Source organism: Periophthalmus magnuspinnatus, chromosome 12, assembly GCF_009829125.3.
Source record: "Periophthalmus magnuspinnatus isolate fPerMag1 chromosome 12, fPerMag1.2.pri, whole genome shotgun sequence".
Classification (NCBI taxonomy): domain Eukaryota; kingdom Metazoa; phylum Chordata; class Actinopteri; order Gobiiformes; family Gobiidae; genus Periophthalmus; species Periophthalmus magnuspinnatus.
Window position 1 is genome coordinate 17,600,637 of NC_047137.1, and position 27,917 is coordinate 17,628,553.

General features: G+C 41.2%; 1 protein-coding gene across 1 annotated transcript in view; it reads right to left on the minus strand.

Annotated features, from left to right (window-relative positions):
• The window catches only part of cacna1c (calcium channel, voltage-dependent, L type, alpha 1C subunit), a 316,373-nt gene that overhangs the window by 24,738 nt on the left and 263,718 nt on the right, over positions 1–27,917 (minus strand). Inside the window, exons 31-36 of the mRNA XM_055225600.1 lie at positions 27,631–27,789; positions 26,771–26,881; positions 22,829–22,912; positions 11,667–11,720; positions 5,448–5,585; positions 1,078–1,143 (exon numbers count right to left, since the gene is read on the minus strand). Of these exons, the coding sequence (XP_055081575.1) occupies positions 1,078–1,143; positions 5,448–5,585; positions 11,667–11,720; positions 22,829–22,912; positions 26,771–26,881; positions 27,631–27,789 (612 nt within the window). The remainder of the gene's footprint in view (positions 1–1,077; positions 1,144–5,447; positions 5,586–11,666; positions 11,721–22,828; positions 22,913–26,770; positions 26,882–27,630; positions 27,790–27,917) is intronic.

Consider the following 27,917-nt stretch of genomic DNA (forward strand, 5'->3'; position numbering starts at 1 on the left):
AGAGAGATCGCTAGCTTACTCAAACGTGCATGGACGACATCTAAATTAGCCTAAAAAATAAACATACATATTTAAATGTTTGATTCATTTCAGTTTTGTTTTTGACGTTTCCGGTCCGTTTGCTCTCCGTGCTAAGTCACTCCACCTTCAGAGCGCTAGAGGTATTGGACAGAATTGTAAAGCTAACCATAAAGAGGGTTCGAATAGTGCCGGGAGAGATCGCTAGCTTACTCAAACGTGCACGGACGACATCTAAGTTTGCCAAAAACAACGTATTTAAATGTTTAATTCATTTCAATTTTGTTTTTTGACGTCCCACCTTCCTTTGCTCTCCGTGCTAAGTCACTCCACCTTCAGAGCGCTATAGGAAGGGTTCAAATCATACCAGGAGAGATCGCTAGATTACTCAAACGTGCACGAACGACATCTAAATTTGCCAAAAACAACATATTTCATTTGTTTCAATTTCATTTTTTAATGTTCCATTTTCCTTCGCTCTCCATTCTAATTCACTCCACCTTCAGAGCGCTAGAATGGCAGAATCATACAGTTCAGAGCCAGGAGAGATCGCTAGATTACTCAAACATGTATGAACGACATCTAAATTTACCAAAAACAACATATTTTATTAGTTTCGATTTTGTTTTTGACGTCCCCGCTAACTTTGCTCTCCGTGCTAAGTCACTCCTCCTTCAGAGCGCTATCGCAACACAATCAGCGCTAACGAAACTACTGCACATCACATCGTATATTTATTTAAAAATGGCCGCATGGGAGGAGCTAAAGGGTTCAAATCGTACGAGGAGAGATCTCTAGATTACTCAAACGTGCATAGATGACATATAAAACCACTTAACGCGCGTTTTCGTCGAGGAAACAAACGGCGAAACGCTCCAAAAAGCCGATTTCGCGCCATACCCCCTCTTTCGGAAAACACACCACAAACTAAAGTGTAAAAAAGTGTTGGAGAAAATAATTATATTCACGACTCACAATGAGGAAAGACACAGGAAGGAGGCCAGCTACAAAAGAGGAAACACACCAACACGAGATAGGGCGGCGCGGGGGTTAGCTTACCTGCATCCCAATAACAGCATATATGAAGAAAAGCATCACTATAAGAAGAGCTACGTAGGGCAGAGCCTGAAGAGAAGAGGCACAAGTTAGAACGGTTCACTGTGGTTTGGTCGTTTCACACAGCGGCGAGGGGCCAGCCATTACCAACGGATTTAAGCCAAAAACCGAGAGAATCCGGTTTGATAAAAGTCGGAAAAGTTAAAACGATTTGGATTCTGAATATTCATCTTGGTTTTTTGAGACGTTTGTCGCTCGTTTTAACGTCCGTTTCTTCGTCGCAAACGGACCCCAGAGTCGTGTTTTGTTCCTGCGGATTTAGGCCGAGTTCTTCCCTCAAACCGGAAACGCGCCGTTCCACCTTGTGATGTCATCAAGTGGCGATACAGGAAGTGCTCCGCGGTGTTTTTAAACTCCCATTTCAGTCCTAGAATTGCCACTTAACAGCTCATTTTTACCTTTAGTTCAGTAGAGATAACTTGAAAACTACCACTTTATGGCAGAGTACACGGTGGTGCAGCAGTGGTTAAGGCTGCCATAGAACTGAAAGGTCCGAGGTTTGATTCCCGGGTTTAATGGGGTTACGGTATGTATAGAATTTGTGTGTTATTTCTATGCAGTAGGATTATTTTGCTAATTTTGAGTGAGAAAAAGACGGAACAGAAGATACATTTTAGGCTCGTTAACTTGAAAACTACCACTTGATGACATCACAAGGTGGAACGGAGCATTTTGAGCTTGACAACACAACTCCAGGTCTGTTTTTGATGAGGAAACGGCGTTAGAACATGATTAAAAGTTCACATTTTAAGTTAATTTTTGCGTAATGTCGGACTTTTAACTTATTTTAACTTGTCTGGCAACGTAAACAAGGAGTTATTTAAAGCTAAACTACGGAACTTTTCTGATGGAGAGTCTGTTTCCCTTCTCGTCTCTACAGAGATGCTATTGCACTGGCTGAAATGTCCCACAGTGTGTCATTAAACGTATTTATCTCGGTGAAATTGAGCCAGCAAACACAAGTTACAGCTCTACCAGAAAAGTTACATAGTGCACCTTTAAATATAAGTAACATAAGAAAAAAAAAACACAAACAGAAAAAAAAAAACTACAAAAAAAATACATCAGGTCTATCAATTTCAAAATATTCGGAATATATATAATCTAAAATAATATTCAGAATTCACATAATTTTAACCAAACGATGTCATTTAATACGATGCAAATTACAGTTTATTTGATGTTGATAGTGACCAGGCCCCGCCCACGTGGCACAAACACCAAAAACAGGCAAAGAAAAATCATCTGACGCAGGAGTGAAACTGATGTTCATTCTGCTCTCTGAATTAGCCAGAAAATCAGTCTGTGTGGATGTATTTAAAATTCGACTGAGCTCCTGGCTAATGTTTCCCTTGTGTCTGGAAGAATAGGCCAACGTCAGGATCAAATTATGTTATATAGAGCTAAATGTATGAAAAGTTCCCATATTATTCTTTTTAAAAACACAGGGAATTAATATCAGGTCCTATCTTGGGTCGTTGAAAGGTTTTAGTAAGAGTTTTTAATAAAGGATTGAATTATTCAGACTTAGCCTCAGAGTGAACAGTCCTGATGTTTCCTGAGAGATAAGTTGAATTAATTTGTGAAACCTTAAGTTTGCCACACACCACAGGAGATTCAGTCTGAAATGATTTTTAAATTTACGACAAAAAAAACGCAGATTAAAGACACGAGGAGAATCGGATGAGATTTACTCTGAAATATGGCAGCGAAGAGACGGAACACACCAAGATAAAAGTCAAGAGCAGAGGGAGTCAGATGTTTCCTGTCGACAGGAAAACGACTCCAAGAAGAAGAAGAAGTGTAACAAAGAACAGAGAGGAGTGATAATAGGAGAGGGGAAGGAGGAGCATAGAGGAGAGAAGAGGAAAGAAGGAGAAAGGGGGTGAGGAGAGGGGAGAGGGAGGCAGAGAGGGGGAGAGAGGAAAAGAGAAAGGAGAAAGAGGGAGAAAGGAGTAGAGAGAAGGGAGAGAAGAGGAGAGAGGCAGGGAGGGAGGGAGGAGGGAAAGAGGAGAGGAGGAAGAGGAGGAGAGGGGAGGAGAGGAGAGGAGAGAGAGAGGGGAGAGAGGAGAGAGAGAGCGAAGAGGAGAGGAAAGGAGAGACGAGAGCAAAGAGGAGAGGGAGAAAGGAAGGAGGGAGGGAGAAAGGAGGGAGAGGAAAGAAGAGAGGAGGGAAGGAGGGAGGGAGGGAGGGAAAAAGGAGGGAGAGAGGAGAGAGGAAAAAAGCGAGGCGAAGGAGAGTAGGGAGGGTAGAAGGAGGGAAAGAGGAGGGAGAAAGGGAGGGAGAGAGGAGAGAGGGAGGAGAAAGGAATGAGAGAGACAGAGAGGGAGGGAGAGATGAGAAGAGGAAAGGAGAGGAGAGAAAGGAAGGAGGGATGGAGGAGAAAGGAAGGGGGATAGAGGAGAGAGAAAAAGAGGCAAAAGAGAGGGAGAAAGGAAAAGGGGGAGAATAAGAGGGAGGAAGAGAGGAGGGAAAGAGGAGAAGAGGGAGAGACGCTCATCTTCACGAGAGCTGAGTCATAAAGTCGTCTTTAAATTATTTCCTCTGTTTCCTGAGTTTGTATCTTCCGTCTCTGTGTCCGTCGCTCCGTCTGCCCCTGACGTTCTCTTTTATTGGCTGTTGCCGTGGTGATATTTTGCCGTTACAAATTCCCGATACGACGGAGCGGCTCAGAGTCGCTCGAACCCCTTAAAAACTGCGTAAAAAGGATCCGAAATCAGGCAAATGATCCTGTAGTGTGCGGCGGGCTTTAGCTGTCATTGCTTTTTTCTCCCAGCAGAGGGCGCAAACACGGCACCTGCAAACAGACTGAAAAAGCTAAACAGTGGTAAATCATACAGTGTTTTCAGTAAGACGTAACATGGGAACCTTTTCAGACTTTGCAAACGTACAAAATGGCCGTTCTAACAGCTAACACAAGGGAGAGAGCAGACTGTGTCGTAAATCTGACTCTCTATCAAATGATTTCATGTTTTGGTGCAGTGCTGTTCGGACTTATCTAGCGCTTACGTCTAAAGGAGATGGAGAGAGAGAGGAGTTAGATGTTTGGAGAGGAAGAGAGTAAAGAAAGAAGGGATTCAGGACTGAGTTTGTAAAGGAATTCTCTGCCTCAGAAACTCAAACTGCTGCTATCGTCTTTCTGAAACGACCAAGCGAACCCGTTTCCTCACCTCTCCCCCTTTGTTAGCAACACTTAGCATCAACGTTAGCGCTAAACTATGTCTATAACTAAGATTTTGAACGGGCTACGGTTCGTTTAGGATGGTTAGCTAATCCATCGAGGTTAGTTTGAAGTCAAATAGACCAAAAAAGTAAGTAAATAGGTTAAAAACGACAGTATTTTCTGAAGCTTAAGTCGCACTTTTTTTAATAGTTTAGCAGAAGGTGCGACTTATACTCAGATGCCACTTATAGCTTGTTTTTTCTGCTTTATTTATCTGATTAACTGTTAATATTTTTGCGTTAACAGACCAGACAAGTGTTCAGTTCTGTCTATGCTAATATAATCTTCCCACAAAAATGCAACTTATACTCCAGTGCGACTTATATATTTTCTTTTCTTCATTATTATGGATTGTTTAGCTAGTGGGACTTATACTCCAGAGCGACGTATAGTCCTGAAAATACGGTAGTTTAAATCCTATTACATGTCTTCTGATAAAATAGAAACCCTTGAGATCATTTTAAAGCTTTCAGACTATAGCAATCGATTAGGCGACAGCAAAATGCCATTCAAAAAGCTAAATCAGATTAGCTAAACGGGTCGCTTACAGAAATTTGAAATTGTTTAACCAACTTGTTTGTAAAGTAAGTTAGATTTTTCAGCTTTTTGCTATGAAAAAGTCCAAACTAAACTAAAACATAAAAAGTAGTAGAGCTAATTGGTCAGATTACTGCTGGACACCGCATTATGTCTGTCTGAAGGGATGAGCTAGCTACACTGAAGCTAACACACGTTTGTTTATAGTTTTGGTTCGTTAGCTACGTCTAATGAGCTGCAATAATGGTTCAGGCCCTAACGAATGCTCTCACACCTATTAGCATACTGGCTGTTAGCATACTGGCTATTAGCATACTGGCTAGCACAACTGTTTTCCTTGTTTGTTGTTAGATTTAGCGTCATAAATAGGGGATAGGTGATGTTTAAGGCCCATTCCTGTCTTTCTCCTTACATATATCCATCTAATCACTGAAATATATTAGAAAAGAAAAGGGAAGAAGTGAGGAAAGGAGACTAGCTTAGCCGCCGTTAGCTCGTCTGCCCTGTAGCCCTAGCGTAGCACGTAGCATGTAGTGTCCGGCTCTCCCCTCACTTGAAAGGATTTGATGAAAGTCCACAGCAGGGTCCGTATCCCCTCCCCCCGCGACAGCAGCTTGACCAGCCTCATCACGCGGAACAGACGGAAGAAGGTGATGGAGATCCTGGCGTTCTCTTCAGAATTCTGCAGTCCCTTTTGGTGGGGTTTGGTGTTTTTAGCAAAAAAAACACAGGACGCAAAGGGAAACACCCACACACACACACACAGTTACATCATGAGCCAGAATACAGTGTTTTTGAATCACAATCTGGCCACACGTTAGCTTAGGGACCACGTATCAATGGGTAACTAGCAAGAAACGGCTAAGCTAATACCAAGCTAATTAGATAAACACATACCAATGCTATTTTTTTGTTTCTTAACAGCCATATTTTGCCATTTTTACGTATTTAACTATTGAGTCTTCTTCTCATTCAGATTAAAGTCGCACTGTGTAGCTCGTCTCCACGGCGACGTCGATGCTTTGCCAGGAATGTTCCACAGCATAGCATTAAACGGTTAGCACCACCACCGCAGCAAGCTACAAGTCAGATCTGTAAGAGAATCCACGTTTTTTTTATTTGTTTTGTTTGGCCAGCTATGTTTAATGCCGTATCGTGGGACATTTCCGGTAAAACATTATCACGTGGCGGCTAGCAAGTGCGCTAACCCTCTTGAAAAGTTACACAGTGCAGCTTTAGCTAGACGTTCCGTTAGCATTCACAGCAGAGCGCTTATTAATGCGCAAGTCTTCTGCCAAAAAAGGAATATCGTATGCTAGCGTACATAAACCGTAACCTGGAAATGCTAACGTAAAGCAGAGCAAAACAATCTCTAGCTAGCATACCAAGTGCCACTTACCAATTAGCATGTGGTCCCTAAGCTAAAGTGCGACCGCGGTTTTAGTTATCTACGTCGTTTCACCCGTAGGAGTGAAACGCGGCACACACGCTCACATCAGCGGAACATACACAAACAGATCGTCAGTTTGCGTCCGACAAAATCCCATCAAAATTTACTGTTAGGAGATCAGGGAGAGAATCGGGCAGTCATGCTGATTTTCGACCTCAGCGAAACTCACCTGGCAACAAACAGCAACGTCGTTATTTAGCATTTACAGTACTACTTTCACTTTTACGTCGTTACTTCCGTTGTGTTTCCGTGTGTTAATAAAGTTATTGTTTTGAAATTGTTGTGAAATATTGAAAACTGCTGTTAGTCGTCAAAAGTATCGAAAATAAGAGGCTAATCGATGCTAAAACTAGAAGTGAAACTAGCGATTCACGTGAGACGGGATCGATACTGGAAAAGTCACATGAACTGGATAAAATTGGACCTTTCTGGAATTGTTTTATCTCGCGTTTTAGCTTACGTTAGCATCGAAATCAACTTTGAAATTTTAGCGTCGTGACAATACTAATTATTATTATATTGTACGTCATGCAATACTGACTTTTTATTGACTTTATATGTGTAAACTTTGCAAATCACATCATGAAACTACACAGTATTCATTCAGACGTGGATATTCCTTCAGGGTGAAGTGTTTTGCCCAAGGACACAACAACAGTATGCAATAGAGGGAGTGGGGATTGAACCGCCAACCATCCAGTGAGAGGGTTAAGATTCTAACGTTTAAGTGACGACAGTGCCCGTGTTATTTAGTGGATTTAAACATGTTCTGTTCCAACTGTCGAGATTTGATTTGGTCCTGGTTTAGTCCTGGTTTAGACCTGGTTTAGACCTGGTTTAGACCTGGTTTAGTCCTGGTTTAGACCTGGTTTAGACCTGGTTTAGTCCTGGTTCAGCCCTGGTTTAGTCCTGGTTTAGTCCTGGTCTCGTCCTGGTTTAGTCTTGGTCCTACTAGCCGCCGATTTCCAAACAGGTAGTAGAGCGTTTCTCCACTGACCCACAGGTTGATGGTGCGATTCCAGCTCACACAGATGAACCGTCGTTGTGTCCTTGGGCAAGACACTTAACTCCCCTCACCCCCAGTGTGTGTGTGTGTGTGTGCACTGGTGTGTGTGTGTGTTTCGTTGATGTGGAGTAAAATTCTAGTTATTAATGTGCAGATTTTGTTGTGCGTCTTGCTAACTTGCTAACTGTTCCGTTATAAGTTTTTGATAATATAAATGATCCAGTTCAATTTGAAATATTCCGTATTTTGTACAAAAACGACAAAAACACTATTTTAAATCCCCGTCATAAAGTTTGAAATGTAAAAAAAGTATCAGCTAAATCACAGTTCTGAATCTGCAGGTTTTATTGCGTGCTAACTGTGTGCTTTTGGCTAACACGAATGACCCAGTTTAGCTCGTATGCTAATTAACCATTGGAATATTTCTCATTTATTTACGCTGGAACACTGGCTCCAAACCCGTCCAAAAAAAAAACAAAACTGAAATGATAATAAAACAGCTTCAGACTTTCTAATCTCTCCGTTGCCGCAGTGACAGAGGACATTTTCCTCGGAGCTAAACCCGTTTTAATCGCACAAAAGCGTGACACTGTTTGTTGCCGTTTGAGTTTTCCGAGAGGACGTTCATTGTTTATGCTAATCCCAAAAAGACACAGAGCACTCCTGAAAAGAGAGCGTCGTTCTCCACACGGGGCAGTGCAGCCTGGGACAGCGCACGTCTGGATCTGAGCGCTCGGATAATGCTAATGCTAATGCTAATGCTAATGGTTTTCATGGCTTTGTCGTGGTAAAAGTCAGATTACAGCAATTTTGAATCAATATATGACAGAAAAGTGGCGTCTACGGCACGTTCACATTTGTCCTGGTCTAGTCCTGGTCTAGTCCTGGTCTAGTCCTGGTCTAGTCCTGGTCTAGTCCTGGTTTAGCTCTCGTCCAGCCCCGATTTAGTCCTGGTTTAAAACTGGTCTAGACCTACTATTGGTTTAGTCTTGGTCTAGTCCTGATTTAGTTCTAGTCCTGGTTTAGTTCTATTCTAGTTCCAGTCTGGTCCTGGTTAAGTCCTGGTTTACTTCTGGTCTAGTTCAACTCCTGGCTTAGTCTAGTTCTGGTTTAGTTCTACTCCTGGTTTAGTCTTGGTCTAGTCCTGGTTTAGTTCTAGTCCTGTCTTAGTCTTGGTCTAGTCTTGGTTTAGTTCTACTCCTGTCTTAGTCTTGGTCTAGTTCTGGTTTAGTTCTAGTCCCGTCATAGTCCTGGTTTAGTTCCAGTCCCGTCATAGTCCTGGTTTAGTTCTAGTCCCATCATAGTCCTGGTTTAGTTCCAGTCCCGTCATAGTCCTGGTTTAGTTCTAGTCCCATCATAGTCCTGGTTTAGTTCTAGTCCCATTAATTCTTGGTCTAGTCCTAGTGCAGTTTTGGTCCTGTCTTAGTCCTGGTCTAGTCCTGGTTTAGTTCTAGTCCCATCATAGTCCTGGTTTAGTTCCAGTCCCGTCATAGTCCTGGTTTAGTTCTAGTCCCATCATAGTCCTGGTTTAGTTCCAGTCCCGTCATAGTCCTGGTTTAGTTCTAGTCCCATCATAGTCCTGGTTTAGTTCTAGTCCCGTCATAGTCCTGGTTTAGTTCTAGTCCCGTCATAGTCCTGGTTTAGTTCTAGTCCCATCATAGTCCTGGTTTAGTTCTAGTCCCGTCATAGTCCTGGTTTAGTTCCAGTCCCATCATAGTCCTGGTTTAGTTCTAGTCCCATTAATTCTTGGTCTAGTCCTAGTGTAGTTTTGGTCCTGTCTTACTCCTGGTCTAGTCCCGTCTTAGTCCCGTCTTAGTCCCGTCTTAGTCCCGTCTTAGTCCCGTCTTAGTCCCGTCTTAGTCCCGTCTTAGTCCCGTCTTAGTCCCGTCTTAGTCCCGTCTTAGTCCCGTCTTAGTCCCGTCTTAGTCCTGGTTTAGATCCAGGTTTAATGTGGTGAGTAAATGTGAACGTGCCCAGAGTTTTTCTAAAAACAGTGTCATTTATTGATCTGGTAAAGGATTCATTATATTTATATTTTTATGATGTATAAATTAATTTAATCTTTCATTTTAATCATAAACACAAACATGGCCGCCCTAAACTCCACTGTTTCATGCAGAACTCGACACTTTCTGTGAAGGAGTGCGCGTCATGTAATACCACAACGTGACCACAGAGGGCGCTGTTACACCACCAGTACAAAAGTGAAGAGGAGGAAGAGGCACAGTAATTATGAGAAACAGAGAGAGAGAGAGGAGGAGGAGGAAGAGTTTGAATTAGAAAAACAGTAGAACACAGACCAAACGACAGTGAGGCGAGGGGGCGGGGCTTTGTGTGACTGTGACCATGACGATGGCGGCACCAGTGAGGAAGCACGAAGTCAAAACACCCAAAACAGAAGCGGCGTTTGCGGGTTTCAGGGGAACGGGCGAAGCAGCAACGACAAAGTACGTCCAGCTACACACATTTAAAAACACACACACACATTTAAAAACACACACACACATTTAAAAACACAAACACACACACACACTTAAAAACACACACACACACATTTAAAAACACACACATTTAAACACACACACACACACATTTAAAAACACACACACACATTTAAAAACACAAACACACACACACACACACATTTAAAAACACACACATTTAAACACACACACACACACATTTAAAAACACACACACACATTTAAAAACACAAACACACACACACATTTAAAAACACACACATTTAAACACACACACACACACTTAAAAACACACACACACACATTCAAAAACATGAAACAGCGTCACTGAAGCAGAGGTGAAACGCACAACAGGCTCAACCTGTTTTTTTAAAATTATTATTATTACTATTATTATTATTATTAATTAATTTATTTATTTAATTAATTTTTTAAAATTTATTTAATTAATTTATTTATTTTTTTCAGTTTATTTGAGCAAATTGCCCTCGTGCAGATATATTGTATAAAAATAATAATCGGTGGAAAAAGTACTCAATTTTGCTACTTAAGTAAAAGTATCACATGAAAAAATCTACTTAAGTAAAAGTATTAAAGTACCTGTTTAAAAATGTACTTAGAGTAAAAAATAGAAGTATTTTGTGCAGGTTTTGAGTCTTAAAACTTCAAATGTGGTGATTTTGATAAAGATTTGAGCTGAATTTTGAACAGAAACAATTGAATCGATTGTTTTTTCTATCAGTTTTTATTTGTATATTTTTGTTTTTGATAAAAATAAACCCTCAGCCTTTTCAGCAGGTGCTAATAACCAGGAAGTGCGCGTTAGCATGAGACCAGCTCCACATCTTCAGGTAAAGTTTTCATAAATTTGTCTATGAAGAAAACACCAGTAGAGGGCGCAATGTCTGCACCTACAGCAGCACTGAGAAGACCACGGTCAGACCTGGTTTAGTCCTGGTTTAGTCCTAGTTTAGACCTGGTTTAGTCCTGGTTTAGTCCTAGTTTAGACCTGGTTTAGTCCTGGTTTAGACCTGGTTTAGTTCTAGTTTAGGTTTAGTCCTGGTTTAGTTATAGTTTAGACATAGTTTAGTCCTGGTTTAGTCCTAGTTTAGACCTGGTTTAGTCCTGGTTTAGTCCTAGTTTAGACCTGGTTTAGTCCTGGTTTAGTCCTGGTTTAGACCTGGTTTAGTCCTGGTTTAGACCTGGTTTAGTCCTGGTTTAGTCCTAGTTTAGACCTGGTTTAGTCCTGGTTTAGCCCTGGTTTAGTCCTGGTTTAGCCCTGGTTTAGTCCTGGTTCAGTCCTGGTTCAGTTCTGGTTTAGTCCTGGTTCAGTTCTGGTTTAGTCCTGTCTTACATAAGTTACATTAAGATAAAACTCTTTTTCTTCTTTATTACATTTTTGAAAAACTGTCCCCAAAAAAAGTAAAACAAAAACAGAACTTTTGATCAGTTAAACTCTGAGCCGTGGATTCACCTCTGAACCTCAGACTACACCCTGAGTCACATCCACGCTCTGAGAACAGAGAAAAACAACAACAACAACAACAACAACACACACACACACACACACACCCCAACACACCCCAACACACAAACACAAACACACACACACACACACACCCCCCCCCACACACACACACACACACACACACACACACACTGGACATGCTGCAGGAGGAGCCAACAACCACGACAACAAGCCAAAGTTTGGGGTCCGTTTATGCGGCTGGAGGAGGAGGAGGAGGAGGAGGATGGGCGGGGCAGGGGGGGCGTGGAGGCGGAGGGGGAGGGGCACATGTGCGGGGGGAGGCGGAGCGTTACCGTCGGAGCGTACCATTGGCCTTACCACAGGGGGGTGGGAGGAGGAAGAGTGGGACGAATCAGCTGGCTTTAAGGAAAGGCAACACAGATCAGCACCAGCGCAGAGAGAGTGTGTGTGTGTGTGTGTGTGTGTGTGTGTGTGTGTGTGTGTGGGGGGGGGGGTGTGTGCGTCTGTGTGTGTGTGTGTGTGTGCGTTATTACATTATTTAGACGTCTAAGTTTATCATTTGTTTATTCCATTTTTAAACAAAGATTGGATAAAGTCAGTGATGTAAATGTCAATATCGTGTTTACGTTTCATTAAACCTGGACAGACCGAATGCTCCGCCCACCTCTCCACCTCTCCGCCTTTTTTATTTAAGATTTTATACTTTATTTTTGTATCGACTTTTAAAAAAAATGACTTTTTAAATATCTTTTTAGCAACTCACTTCAAAATATTCAAAAAAAAAACTTCAAATTGCATCAAATTTTAAAGATTTTTTTTGCATAACTTGTCCGGTAAAGTAGCGCACGCCATGTTATTACTTCGCTTAAAACATCCCGCAGTACGGCTTTACACGTATACATCTTTATGGAAACTCGTGGCATCAGATCTGCGGTGAGGCGATCCCACTCCCGCTCAGTTACCTTTTGTTTTTTTAGTTTTTTTAAGGGAGTTTTGAGCCATAAAAACACTCGTAAATGTACACGCCAGCTCATTTAATGCCGTACTGCGGAACATTCAAGCGAGACGGGCGGGAAATTTCCGCAGTTCGCCTTTTAATTTATAGATTTGTTAACGCAGATGCATCATTTTAAGTGTTTAGAGTAGAAATAATATACAAAAAGTTGGTTTAATCTGCAGTAATTACATTTTTTTTAACATTTTACTCCAACTTTAGTTCAAATTGTTTGTATCCGACTCACAGTATTTTGAAAAGACGACACTCCGGACTATTTTTAGCGTCTCCGCGCACCTTTCGGGACGCGCGGGTCTCGCAGAGGTGAGCGTAATTTCAGAGCGGGAGTGAGTGAGTGAATGAAAGCGCCGCGAGACGGAGCCGTGTCGGACGCGAAGGAGACGGCCCGATTCCGTTTCGCCTAAAGGGACGAAATAATGAGTGAAAGTCGACGGCGTCCGCGGAGGTGAGAGAGGACAGCTGTGTGTGTGTGTGTGTGTGTGTGAGATTCATACTTAAAGACACGGCGAGCGCAGGACCACACGATAAAACGCCGCGTTTAAACGGCCCACGTCGTCTTAAACGGCCCATATTACCTTAAAATGGCCCGTGTAGCGCCGTTTTTTGGTCTGTTCTAAAGTCGTTTCCTCGTCAAAAACAGACCCGGAGTCGCGTTTTGTTTCGTTCGCACACGTTTAACGCACAAATCCTGCACATTTACGCTGAGCTCTTCTCTCAAACTCAACTGAAAACGCGCCGTTCCACCTTGTGATGTCATCATGTGGTAAAACAGGAAGTGGCCCACTGTGTTTTTTCGACTCCGCACATCTTTCATTTCTAGAATCATTTTGATCATTTCGGAACCTGGAGTTGACCTGAAATCTTTCCTGAACTAAAAGATAAAACGTAGATGTTCATTTGAAAACTACCACTTGATGACATCACAAGGTGGAACGTCGCGTTTTGAGCTTTGGAGACGTTACAGACGGATAATAAAGTGTTAAACATGCGTGAATGAAACGGAAAACATTACAAAAAAGTTAAAGCTGGACTAAGGGACTTTTCCGGTTGGAGGGAGGGTCCATCACCTGCTCGTTTCCATGGAGATGCTCGCGCTTTACCGGAAATATTCCACGGTATGGCATTAAACGTAGCTACGTCTTCGTGAAAACTGGCAGGTGAAGCCGCAAGGTTCCAAAGCCAATTTACAGGTCAAATCTACGGAAAGGCGACACCGTTCACAGTATAGATTCAGGATTACATCTTAATAAACGGCTTGTTCATTATGATTTAAGTGTAATTAATGTTTAGTTACGTGTATCGTGCAGTCCTGCTTTTGAGTGTGCTGCGTGTTTTGCGTCGCCGCTCGCTATCCGCTCATCTTTTCCAGCTTTAGCTTAATTTACGCAAAACATCTCCGGGATTAAGATGTTTTTTTTTGTAAATCTAAGCTACGTAGATGAACACAATAACAGAACGGCGCCGCATGCTGGTCGTTACTGGTACTGCGGCAGTGACAGATCGACTAGTAACTGAACGTTTTGCGTCGCTACTCGCTATCTGCTCATCTTTCGCCGCTTTAGCTTAACTTACGCAAAACATCTCTGGATTTCGGATGTTTTTTCGGTAAATCCAAGCTATGTAGATGAACAAAATAACAGAACAGCGCCGCATGCTGGTCGTTACTGGTACTGCGGTGATGACGTAAAAATGGATCGCGGGATCTTTTGCGTCGCTGCTAGCTATCTGCTCATCTTTTAGCTTAAATTACGCAAAACATCTCTGGACTTTAAGCTGTCGATAACTAGCTAAAGATGTTTTTTCGTAAATCCAAGCGACGTAGATGAACGAGATAACAGAACAGCGCCGCATGCTGGTCGTTACTGGTATTGCGGCAGTGATAATTTGACTCGTAACTTAATGTTTTGAGTCGCTATCCGCTCATCTTTTTCATCTTAAGCTTAATTTACGCAAAACATCTCTGGGTTTAAGATGTTTTTGTGTAAATCTAAGCTACGTAGATGAACGTAGATGAACAAAATAACAGAACAGCGCCGCATGCTGGTCGTTACTGGTACTGCGGCGATGGCGTAAGAGTGACAGATCGACTTGTAACTGAATCTGTTCACTCTGCGTTGCCAAAGACCCTGTTAAAACGCTTTCGGTGCAATTCGGCGACTCGTTAGCCCCGGTCTTAGAAGAAAACGCTAAAATAGTCATGTGACATCGTTATTTACGCTCGAATAGAAAAGATTAGAACACAGAAGGATTTAACAGGGCGCTACGCAATCGCTACGGCAACAGTAGCACCTAATAAACATAATAAATCATCGTATTGACGCTAATTTAGAGATAACTGTGTAGCCGTGTGGTATCGAAAACATGTTAGAGAAAAGTCGATGGGACGAGGACAAAACAAAACCGATGAAGGACACGTAGAAAGTAGAGTTAGGAAGAAAGGAAGGAGGTAGGAAACGAAGGAAGGAGGTAAGAAATGAAGCAAAAAGGTGATGAAAATAAAGTTTATAGATTTTATTTTTCAAGTTATCAATAGTTTAAAGTGCATTTTAGTGTATTTTTAAGTATTTCCACTGGTAAAATTTCAGTTTTAAGTTTGGTTTAGTTACACGACCAGTCAAAAGTTTGGACACGCCCTCTTATTCAGTGTTTTTTTTCTTTATTTTTACAACTTTCTACATTTTATTTACACAGACGGCATCAAATATATGAAGTAACACATATGGAATTATGGAGTAAAGACAAAAAATAATAACTTTTTTTTTTTTTCATATTTCGTATTCAAATCCTGCCACTTTTTGCTTTGTCGAAACATATTTAGTAGAATTATTTCACTTTTTTTCTTTACTACACACTTCCATACATCTTATTTAATATATTTGATGTTTTCTGTGCCTAAATAAAATGTAAAAAGTTGCAAAAATAAAGAAAAAAACACATTTTAGAATGAGAGTGCGTGTCCAGACTTTGGACTGACGGCCTAAGTTCGCTTTGTTATGACTAAAGTTTAACCTTGGGGTTTTAAAAAATAATTAATTAATGTTTATTACTAATTAATTCCGATCTTATTACATGTTTTTAATGTGAAACGTAAGTGCAGTGAGGTATTCTGTTGTAACGCAGACATTATAAACAAATCCATTTCCAACAAAGTCTCCAAGCAAAATCTGAAGGAGTCTGTAGGTAACATGGGTTCATCAACACTGGAATTGGTAAGAAAGTACATTTTAAAGTACTGTTTTGAGTAGTTATAGTAGTAGTAGTGGTGGTATTGCAGTAATTTCGATATACTTTGAGACCCATGTTACCCAGCTTGCATTTCTGGTAGGCAAGCAGCACCGCACACCAAAGAATACAGAGGAGAGAAACATTCATAACCAAAATATATATATAAAAAAAAAACAACATTTGAGATCGGAGAAAGAGCAGGAAGAGGAGGAGGAAGAGGAGGAAGAGGAGGAAGAGAGAAGAGGCATTCCCGAGATGCAGTCCACACCGGCATCGTCCGCATGACATCGCTCACAGCAAAAACTAATTCTACTGCGTCTACGTCTACTTCATTCAAAAAGAAAGAAATAAAATCATATCAGGACGAAGCCGAAAAGGGAAACAAAATGGCCGCACGTTTTATTTACGCTGCACTTCGCTCACTGCGCCGACCTCATTAAGAGCAAGAAACTACGTCTGTGATTACGTTGTGCTTAAAAGACGCACTACGGAACTTTTCTGCCTGCTTGTCGCCATGGAGATGTAATTACTTTGCTCAGAGTGTTCCACAGTATGGGGTTAAACTCATCTACTGTTTCTCCGTCACAGGCTGTTTATATAAATGGACAGAGCTAACCCGCTAGCCGCCGCGTTCCAAACAGGAAGTGATGATCGATTCTGGCTCCAATTCAGTTTCTATTGAAAAAAACGTCACCTCTCTCTATATCTGCTGCTGTCAGACTCGACGTTTTGGTCTTAAATGTTCGTATTAACCCGCTCTACGTCATTTTACGCTTTTTTATTTTACTTTTATTTCACTTTTGCGTCCGTAAATCAAGATACGAACATTAATAACAGACAAATCAGGCGACTTTTTTCCCTGACGTTGCTCCCGTTAGCGTTAGCAACAGGTTTGATTGACCGCGTTGCCTAGCGTCCGCTCCCCGCTAAACCAGCTGTGCGGACCAGAAGGGGCGTTACCTTCAACACCCTCGCTCCTGATTGGCTCTTTGGTTGCTATGATACTCGCGGTCGCAATTCCAAATACGGAAATCGACTCCAAATTCGCCGCTATAACTGCTAGCCGCGATTTGCTTCGGTTGACTGAAACGAACGCTATTGGTGGACGTCACGCTCACTCAGTCCACTTCTTTACGCAGTCTCGTGATCGCCATTGAGACAAGAACGGCGCGAGGTTAAGTTACAGGTCAGATCTGCGTAGAGGCGAGCCTTGGAAAAACATGCATTCGTGTAGTTACAAGATATTTTTGAGTGCTAAAAAAACTCCTGGAGTGATTTTAATAATGTCAATCTGTGGAACATTCAAGACGAAGCAATAACATCCCCCCACCCCACCTGAAAAGTTACGCAGTGCCTCTTTAACTACAATATAAAACACAAACGGTCTTATATTTCCTCGTGTCGTGCTTTTATCGAGGTTGGCGCGATGAATCAAGTGTAGTTAAAATAATGCGTCACCAAAGTGTACACCATTTTACATCTAATCTACATAAAAAATACAGAACCGACGGTGTTTTGAGATAAATAGACCTGGATATCAACTACAGGCAAAGTAAAAACACATAAGCCGCCATTTTTCAAAACGCAAAGCACAAAAGACGTTTCGTTGGCAACCGCTAGCATTGCCACTTCTCTAATTGCAAAGATCGATATGTCATTCAAACAGGAAGCGGTCGCAGGCTGAAATAAGACTACTGAAGAAATATAAGGACATTCAACCTATTAAACAAGAGGGAAAAAAAAGGGTCCCTTGGGTGCCGGATGGTCACCCAAATAAGAAAGATCAGAAAACAGACTTGGGGCATGCCTATTGGTTAGAGAGTCATTCTGCAAACCAATCAAAACAATCAACCAACTCAATCAAAAACCAATTAAAGGCAAACGTCAAACCAAAATGCTGTTGTATAGATGAGCTGAAGGTGCTTATCTACGGCCTGGGTCTTTAAGAGACAAGAGAACAACACTCATGGAGGTTTTGTGTTTGTTTAGAGCCCACAGTGTCGAATATTAAGGCAAAATTTGATTGGTTGTCGGTGTGAGGAGGAGCTAACGACACTGAAGCTAACACACCTGTTTGTTTACAGCTTCTGTTTGTTTATGTTTACGTCTTAGTGTGAAATGTGCCTGAGTCATATTTTGCATAATCGTTCAGGTCCCTAATGGCTCTTCTCACTCCTATTAGCCATCTATCCATTCATTTTCTTCAGCTTATCCGGAACTGGGTCGTAGGGGCAGCAGTCTAAGCAGGGACTCCCAGACTTCTCTCACCCCAGACATGTCTTCCAGCTCCTCCGGTGGGACCTCAAGGCGTTGCCAGGCCAGCCCAGTCCCTCCAGTGTGTCCTGGGTCTTCCCTGGGGCCTCCTCCCGGTGGGACATGTCTCTTTAGAGAGGTGTCCAGGAGGCATCCTGAACAGATGCTCGAGCCACCTCAGCTGCTGCTCTCGACATGTAGGAGCAGCAGCTCTACTCTGAGCTCCTTCTCCTCACCCTATCTCATTTCTGACGCTTGTATCTGCGACCTTGTCCTTTCGGTCATTACCCAGAGCTCATGACCGTAGGTGAGGGGAGGAACGTAGATTGACGGTAAATCGAGAGCTTCGCCTTTGGGCTCAGCTCCTTCTTCACCACGACAGACGATACAGCGACGTCATCACTGCAGACGCTGCACCGATCCACCTGTCAATCTCACGCTACGTCCTTCCCTCACTCGAGAACAAGACCCCGAGATACTTGAACTCCTCCACTTGAGGCAAGGACTCCTATTAGCATACTGGCTATTAGCATACTGGCTATTAGCATACTGTCTAGCACTACTGTTTTCCTCATTTTGTTTCAGGTCTGAGGATGGAGTTGTAAATAGAAGATAAATGATGTCTAAGCTCGGCCTGTCACGATAACCTTTTGAAGACTGATATACATCACTAGAGACGATAAACAATAATATTTAAATGACTTAATGCAAAGACTCAAAGCAGGAGAATCCCCGCGACTCCATTTTAAAATACACAGTGTCATTAAACTGACAGAATGAACCCATAATTAGCCACAGCGGTTATTTATTCTATGTTCTACTGCTTAAATCTTATCATACGACATAAAAAAGGCAAAAATCTCCCCAGTTTTGCATCGAAAAAGCCCCAAAATATATTCCATTTGTTACATATTATTATTGTTAAATCAATGTTGTGATTATCATGACAGGCCTAGTCTTTAACTCCCCTTTCAAACCGTTTCTTTTCTTCGGCTAAGACCTGTACCTCACCATCTTCAGCGGCGTCGTTAGCGTCTTTGAGATGGAGATGCACCGCCGATTGACGTCCTGAGCTGCTCTCACTACATTCGCTTACGGAGTGGCTAAAGTAAAGCCCCTTCTGTCAAAACAACCTCCTCAATTCCACTTCTTCCTACACAAATTCTGTCTTTACAGTTTTAAATACACAACGCCACGTGCCAGTTTATCTGTCAAAGGCTGCGACATCAATTGGCGTCGTGAGCTTTTCGCTACTCGACCCACCTGCGTATAAACACTCCCATCTCCGCTGTAAACAAACCGTGTGCACTCGACTCGTGTCTGGGCTCCATTCACTCCCGTCCGTCCTCTCTGTTGACCGTAGGCTCCTCCTCGCCTACGCTAAAAGACTTCATACATACATTTACATATATTTTACGCGCGCTGACTAAACCCATTTGCGGGTGGCATTGTTCCTCTCGTGCGAGTAAAAAAAACGGTTGCGCCAGACGACTGTACGACACCAGCGCCGCACCGCTCCAGCGACTAATATTTACAGTGAATATCGGTGAATTTAAAACGACTTTTTAAGCATAACAAAAGAAGAACATGCAAAAAAAGAAACATTACCAGGCCTTCGATATAGCACCTTAAATGCAGTCATGCTATACAAGTCCCAACATGCCAGGAGACCTCTCCCCTCAGCATTGATTTGAGATCAGGATGTGAACCAAAATCAAATGCAGGTTTCTATTGGCAAATGCAAAAGTGTCTGATGCGCACAGGGCCGAGGCTGCGATACCGATCTGAAGATGACGACGGTACGATAAAACATACACGAATTACACCTTCATTTATAGATTTCTTTAAATATTTATTATGATTTCCAGTGATTAGCCTGACCAGCCCAGCCTTACGTTCTGTGCGGTTTGGTTTTATTTAAATATCTTTTGCAATTAGCTCCTTACGGAAATGTATTCTTTGCAATTTAACCTCCGCTTTACACGCTAGCTAGCTCACTGCGTCGCCAAAGCTAACAGTCGCTTTGAAACTTAAAAATCGTAAAACATAAAATAAACAACCTATTAAAATTCTAATTAATTAAAATAAAGACTATCTGATTATTTTTATACGTAAAATACTTCGGTTTGTGGTGTTTTAATATTTATTACGTATTGAAATTAGCATTAGCGTTAGCATTGAGGCACAAACATGTCTCTTTCTAAACATAAAAGTGTCTCTGGTGAAGTATTCATTTTATTTGCGCAGTGTTTAACATGTTGTCCACCTGCCTGACCCTAACCCCCTATCCTCTGACCCCTGACCCCTGACCTCTAACCCACCTGCAGCTCCCCGTCCACTCCCTCATCTGTAAATACTGTAAAAAACTGATATTTTGTGTTTAGCTGTTGTTCTTGTTCCCGTTTATGCATCGTTGCTGTTTGCGTAACTGCTTTTATTTTATTTATTTTTATGTGACACTTGGTTGTTATGGCGACGAGTTGATGTAAAGGTCCCATTGGTCAGTTACCAGTCAGTTCTGGAGACGGGCTCTAGTGAGTTGCGACTGCCGTTGTTTTTGCTCTTGTTTCGGTGAGTTACGGTCGACCGCAGTCCCTTGTGCTCAGGAAATAAACAACCAGAGGAAATTTGGTGCGTTTCTTTACACCAGAACGCCGTGATATTTATTTAACTTCAGCGTGACTCGGCAAAAACCTCACAGAGATAAAAACTGGACAGGAAGTAGTGACGCAGACGCTAACAGTGAGGTCGCCAATGCACAGAGCTTATTGTTTACAGTGTGACTTTTAGGTCGATGGGGACACTAAAGCCACATCCAGAAGACATTTAAATCAAACGCAGGTCTGGGAATCGAACCTGCAACCCTAGTACTGTGAAGTAAGTGTTAAGAAGTGCACATTTTCTGCTACTCGCGCGGTTTAGAAGGACACGGGTCAGGTCTCTATGAATAAACGCCTTGTTACTTGTTATTGTGTTTAAATGTGTCGCTCTGTGGGTCCTCTTTAAATGTGTGACTATGGGTCCTCTTTAAACATGTCACTCTATGGGTCCTCTTTAAATGTGTGACTCTATGGGTCCTCTTTAAACCTGTGTGCTCTATGGGTCCTCTTTAAATGTGTTGCTCTATGGGTCCTCTTTAAACACGTGACTCTATGGGTCCTCTTTAAATATGTCGCTCTATGGGTCCTCTTTAAATGTGTGACTATGGGTCCCCTTTAAACATCTGACTCGATGGGTCCTCTTTAAATGTGTTGCTCTATGGGTCCTCTTTAAACATGAAGGAGTTACTTCAGCCCTAGACTCCACCCAGAGCCCTGAGGTCAGCGCCCAGACTATGGAACAGCGCCCTCTGCCTGTCAGATCCTCTCAGTTTTTAACACAGTTTAAGACCAGACTGAAAACCCACCTCGTCTCCCTGGTATTTAACACGACACAGGACATACAGGTGTTTGATTGTTCTTTCCCTGTGTATCGTGTTACTTGTATATTTGTTTTGTGTTTAACTTTTATGTGAAGCACTTTGGTTCAGCTCACGTTGGGCATTAATTCGATCTGTTTTTAGACTAAATATGTTTAAAATCTGTAAAATGGAAGAGATCTGGTCTGAACTCATGACACCAGTGCAAAACAGTTCTGAATTCTACCGATTTACATGTTGCTGGCCAGGCTAATCACATTTTAAACGTAAATCAAGATAAAATAATCTATTAAAGCCACAGTATGTAACTTTTTCACCCAAAAAATTGACCGGAAAAATGCCTAGTCCTGCTTGTTTCCATAAAAATGCGGTTCCTTTTGCTATAATATTCCACTATATGGCATAAAACCTTTATATCGACCGTATTTTCCGGACTATATTTATATATTTCACGTATAAATCGCGTCTGAGTATAAGCCACACCCCCGGCCAAACTATGAAAAAACTCAGATGCGATTTATATGTGAAATATGTTTTTTTTCTTCATTATTATCCATTTTTTGGCTGGTGCGACTTATAATCTGGAAAATACTCTATATGGTTTTAACTTTCTGTTTCCATGGAAAAAGTTACATACTGTAGCTTTAAGTAAAACAGAGTCTAAATGTAAAAATCCCAATTTCCCAATCTAATAAAAGTAAGTAAACACATCGCATTTCTAGCTAACATCTGGCTGTTCTTTCCCCTCCCGTTTTTTTCAAAATGGCCGCCTCGCTAAAGTCAACGTTTCATGCCGTTTGCTAATCGTTCGGGAGCATGCGAGATGGTATCAGCGCTCGGCCCGTCGGTTTTTGCGTGTGGGAGAGACAGAGAGAGAGAGAGAGAGAAATGTCAAAGCAACAAGCCACGCAAAGGAAGGAACGAAGGATAAGGAGGGAGGAGAGGAGGGGTTTTGGGCTACTTACGTTGACCTCAGTGATCGCTATGTCAACAATGCTACCCACAACTATTAAGGCATCAAATGTGTTCCATGCATCAACAAAATAATGCTGGGTTGGGTGGAAAAAAGAACAGAAGAGATAGAAAAAAATGAAAAAATGGAAAATAAATGGTGAAAGAAACCAAAGGAGAGAAGAGAAAAAAACATTATATATACATGAATATTTTTTAAAAGGACATTGGAAGGTCGGACGCAGCAGACGCCGCTCATGCTAACCGCTCGTCCAAAAAAAAACAAAAAAGGGGGTCACTGTAATGCAAAATGCGGATAAGGTGATTGATCAGTTGGTTAGTTTCGGTTAGTGGAAGCATCACAATCATCAAAAAAAAAAAAAAAACACGAAGATTTTCAATGCTAAATCCTGCCCCCTGCTGTCTACGAGAAGAACACACGCCACGTTTGCAAAGGTGGCGCCGCCCATCGGTAGCCATCTTGGATCGTAGGATGGAACGAGAGAGGGGAGGAGAAGTTGAAAAAAGATAAACAAGAGAGAGACTGATAGAGGAGAGAAAGACGACACAAAAAGAAAGAACTGATAACAGACAGACAGGAGAGGAGAGGAAGAGGAGGAGCGAGGGATGGGGCATGGTACTTACGTTGATCTCACTTAGAATGACGTCTATAATGCTGCCAATTACGATGAGGAAATCAAACACATTCCAGGGGTCACTAAAGTATCCCTACACGAGACGGGATAGGCCGGGAGAAGAGAAGGATTAGGTCAGGTTAGCAGGAACACAACATCGGGTATAGCCTAGAAGCTAGCTCACAATGCTAACGCTCCTAATTGCGATTTCACCTGATTCTTATCCGTTTTTACAGTTTTTTTTACTGTTTTTTCTAATTATTAATGAATGCCGGAGCTGAACAGACATGACTTATTTTATTATTTGGTTTTTATTACGTTAAATTAGCTTATTTAATATGAGCTAACGTGCAGCGCTTTGGAAACCGCCGCAGGTTTATAAAGGTGCGTTCACACTTGCACGGTTAACACTTCAATTTTGGGATTTAACTTGGAAATAAACCGAAAAATTAGACCAGGACAGGACTAAACCAGGTCTATGTTAGAACTTAAACAGGTCCAAACTAAGACCGAGCCAGCACAAGTGTGAATGCACCCTATAATGTACTAAATATTAAAAAAATTGATTTGGAATGAAGTTTTATGGGTAGGTTCTGCTGGTTAAGTAAAATTCCCCATTCATTTTCTTCATAGGTTTGTACAAAAGAGGATAAAAAAGGTAAAAATAACCAAAATCTATTAAATAAACCATACAAACTGTCACTACCTCAAATATACCCTCAAAACTAAATGATATCTTTGCGCTTTAAACAGATTTTAAGTGCAAAGACGTGTTTTTAGTCATAATGAGCAACACTATTTTGACTTTTCTTCAAAAAAATCTATGTAAACAATGAAGTATTATTTTACTTTCAGATCCAAAAGTCCATTAGGTTTGAGGTTTGAGCAAATATATATTGATTTAATGCAGATATAAAACATTTTTCTGTGTAATCAGCAGAACTTACTCCCCCTTTGTTATCGATTTGTAAATAAAAGTCTTAATCTTGGGCAGTTGAAGAGTGAAAGAACTAAAGCCTCGTTATGTTTAAGTGACCGTTTCAGCGCTAACAGAAACAAGCTAATTCTGTTTTGTTGGTTTATTGAATCGCTTAAGTGTTTAGGCTCGTAGCTGCCATAGACTGTATATAGAAATGGACATATGCAAACGCGCTAGCTGCTGCGTTCTTTCTGGCTCCATCGACTCTGGCTCCAATTCACTTTCTATTGAAAAACTGCGGCCCCCCTCTCTGTAACTTTGTCTTAAATGTTCGTATTAACCCTCTACATGATCCTGGGGTTTTTATTTCGGTTTTGTGTCTGTAAATCAAGATATGAACATTAATAACAGACAAATCATGCGCCTTCTTTCCCTTAGCAACAGGTTTGATTGACAGCGTTGCTTGTTAAATTTACATAAACGTTGGATCGCAGTGTGACTCTGAAGTGCTGTGCGTTTGAAATGTGTTTTCTCCCCGACAAAACCCACAATGTCGATGAAACGTTCTGCACCGACAAAGACGAAGGTTTGAACTTTGAGAGAGTTTAAACGAGAGAGAAGGACTAAACCAGGACTAAACCAAGACTAAACCAGGACTAAACTAAGACTAAACCAGGATTAAACCAGGACTAAACCAGGACTAAAACAGGATTAAAACAAGACTAAACTAGGACTAAACCAGGACTAAACTAAGACTAAACCAGGACTAAACCAGGACTAAAACAGGACTAAACTAGGACTAAACCAGGACTAAACTAAGATGAAACCAGAACTAAACCAGGACTAAACTAAGACTAAACCAGGATTAAACCAGGACTAAACCAGGACTAAACTAAGACTAAACCAGGACTAAACCAGGACTAAAACAGGACTAAACTAGGACTAAACCAGGACTAAACTAAGATGAAACCAGAACTAAACCAGGACTAAACTAAGACTAAACCAGGATTAAACCAGGACTAAACCAAGACTAAACCAGGACTAAACCAAGACTAAACCAGGATTAAACCAGGACTAAACCAAGACTAAACCAAGACTAAACCAGGACTAAACCAAGACTAAACCAGGATTAAACCAGGACTAAACCAGGATTAAACCAGGACTAAACCAGGACTAAACCAGGACTAAACTAAGACTAAACCAGGATTAAAACGGGACTAAACAAGGTTTGAACTTTGAGAGAGTTTAAACGAGAGAGAAATGTGATAAAATGTTAACGCCTGTGTGAGAAAAGTGTATAAAGTGTGTGGTGAGGGGTTTTACAGACAAAAACGTAACACACAAAGATGATACTTCGCGGATTTCGCCTATTGCGGGTTATTTTTAGAACGCTGTGGTGACGTCGCGCTCGCTCTGTCCATTTCTTTACACAGTCTATGGGAGCTTTTCCGCAAACCTCTGTATTTTATTCATTATCCATAAGAACCTAAATCCGACGTTGAGGAGTCGTACAGAAGACTCATAATGCTTCTACGGTATTTAAACTCCAGCTGAAACATAATAATTATCCTCTGAATCACAATGGGACTCGTTCGTAAACACGTCCCTGACACTAAACACGACCTGTCAATCAAACGCCTGTAGTATCGTCGTACTTGAGGCGTTAAATCAGGGGATAACGTTTGTTAGTAATGACAGGTTTGTTAAGGGCAGAGCTATTATGAGTCTATTACACTTTTACAGTTAAATAAACGGTTGGGAACAGAAAACATCAGACAGAATATTAAAAAACAAAAAACAAAATGTGAATTCAAACATTGTGTGTTCGTCCAAGTGGCTCCAAAACCTGCTGAAAACTGGAGGAAAAACATGAGTGAGATCTTCAGATTGGCGTCTTCTGTTGACGCCGCTCCGGAGAAACTGAGAAACATCGACATTTTATAAAAAACAAACAAGAAAATGACTTTAAAAGGAACTGTATGCAGCCTTTTTAAATCTATTGCCATGTCTCAATTCGATGGTTGCACACTTCAAAGCACCGTTCAAAGTACAGTTCTATGTACAGTTGGAAGTACCACTGGAAGTACCGTTCAAAGTACCGTTCTAAGTACAGTTGGAAGTACCACTGGAAGTACCGTTCAAAGTACCGTTCTAAGTACAGTTGGAAGTACCACTGGAAGTACCGTTCAAAGTACCGTTCTAAGTACAGTTGGAAGTACCACTGGAAGTACCACTGGAAGTACCGTTCAAAGTACCGTTCTAAGTACAGTTGGAAGTACCATTCAAAGTACCGTTCTAAGTACAGTTGGAAGTACCACTGGAAGTACCCTTCTAAGTACCGTTCAAAGTACAGTTGGAAGTACCACTGGAAGTACCGTTCAAAGTACCGTTCTAAGTACAGTTGGAAGTACCACTGGAAGTACCGTTCAAAGTACCGTTCTAAGTACAGTTGGAAGTACCACTGGAAGTACCGTTCAAAGTACCGTTCTAAGTACAGTTGGAAGTACCATTCAAAGTACCGTTCTAAGTACAGTTGGAAGTACCACTGGAAGTGCTGGAGTTTAAAGTAGTGACTGTTTTAGGTTTAAACCAACTGGATTTTAGCTTTGGAACTGGCAACACAAGTGAGAGAGTCATGTGACGCTCATGCTGCTTTCTGATTGGATAAAGAACCAAAACATCAATTAAAACAAATAAATGAGTCCAATGTTTTTGTAATTAAAAATAAATCCGTATTATCATGATATATATTTGATTTGAACTTGTTTGCGTCGCGTCTTAGGTCAAGTTTAACAAATTTAAAATGAAAATGTCACATACAGTTCCTTTAATTACTTCACGTCTTGATTAAATTAAATGTAAAAATATAAAAAACAAACAAAAACAGATCTTTACTGCACCAGATTTGGTTTTAAATTCTTCCAAATTAAAATAAAAAACATCACATTTCAGTGATAAACAGCAGCTTTGAGTCATTTGACAGAAAACAGCTGATGTTTGTGCGGCTGGTTCGGGGGCGGAGCTTAAACTTACCCTGGGTTTAAACGCGATGAGTTTGAGGATCATCTCCACAGTGAAAAGCCCCGTGAAGAGCATGTTCAGGATGTTCATGGCGTCGTTGAAGCTTTTGGTCTGACCATGATGCTGCGGAACGAAAGAAACAGAAACATTCAGGTTAAAAAAAGGTTCAGGAAAAAGTTACGACGACGATCTGGAATCTGTCGTTTGAGACTGAGCTCGAGGGAGGAGATCTGTAGTAGGACTGGTCAGATTGTGGATTTGTGAATAACTGTCATGGTGCTAGCGAGCTAACTCCGCTCCCATCTCCCTCACTGCTGAGTTATTTTATTTGTATTTTTTTAGTTATTTTTAGGTTGGGGTTTTTTTTGGTTTATTTTCTTTTTTCTTTTTTTTTACTCGCTGTACATGATCCTGGGGTTGATTTTTTTGTTTATTTAAAATTATTATTATTTTTTTTTTTTTGAGTTAATTTTATTATAATTTTTATAAAGTTATTTTCCCCTTTTTTGTTGATTTTGTTTATTTTTTTGTTATTTTTAGTTATTTATTTATTTATTTTCGTTATTTTGAGGTTTGTTTGGTTTTTTTTAGTCATTTTGGTCTTAAATGTTCGTATTAACCCTCTACATGATCCTGGGGTTTTTATTTCACTTTTGTGTCTGTAAATCAAGATATGAACATTCAGATTGTCAGATTGTGGATGTGTTGAGCTGGTTTATGGTTCATATCTGTCTTATTCCTGGGCCGATCTACATGAAACAAAACCTGGCACAAAGTTCAGCGTCTTCTCTGTCAGTTTAAATAAAAGATTTTTTCGTAATATCTTCAGAAAGTGGAGCCGTTAAGTCCAAAGACGTGAGCGTGTGACTCACCTGCATGGCCAGACAGATGGTGTTGAGGAGGATGAGGGTGAACATCAGGTATTCAAAGTACGAGGAGTTGACCACGTACCAGACCTTGTACTGATACGGGTTTTTAGGGATGTAACGGCGCAGGGGGCGGGCCTTCAGGGCGTACTCCACACACTGACGCTGTGGACGACAAGAAACACCAACGATTAAAATTATAACATTTTTTAAATAAAGTGTAAAATAAGGTGTTTAAATAAAGTGTTTTGAATAAAGTGTTTTAAATAAAGTGTTTGAATAAAAATGTTTAA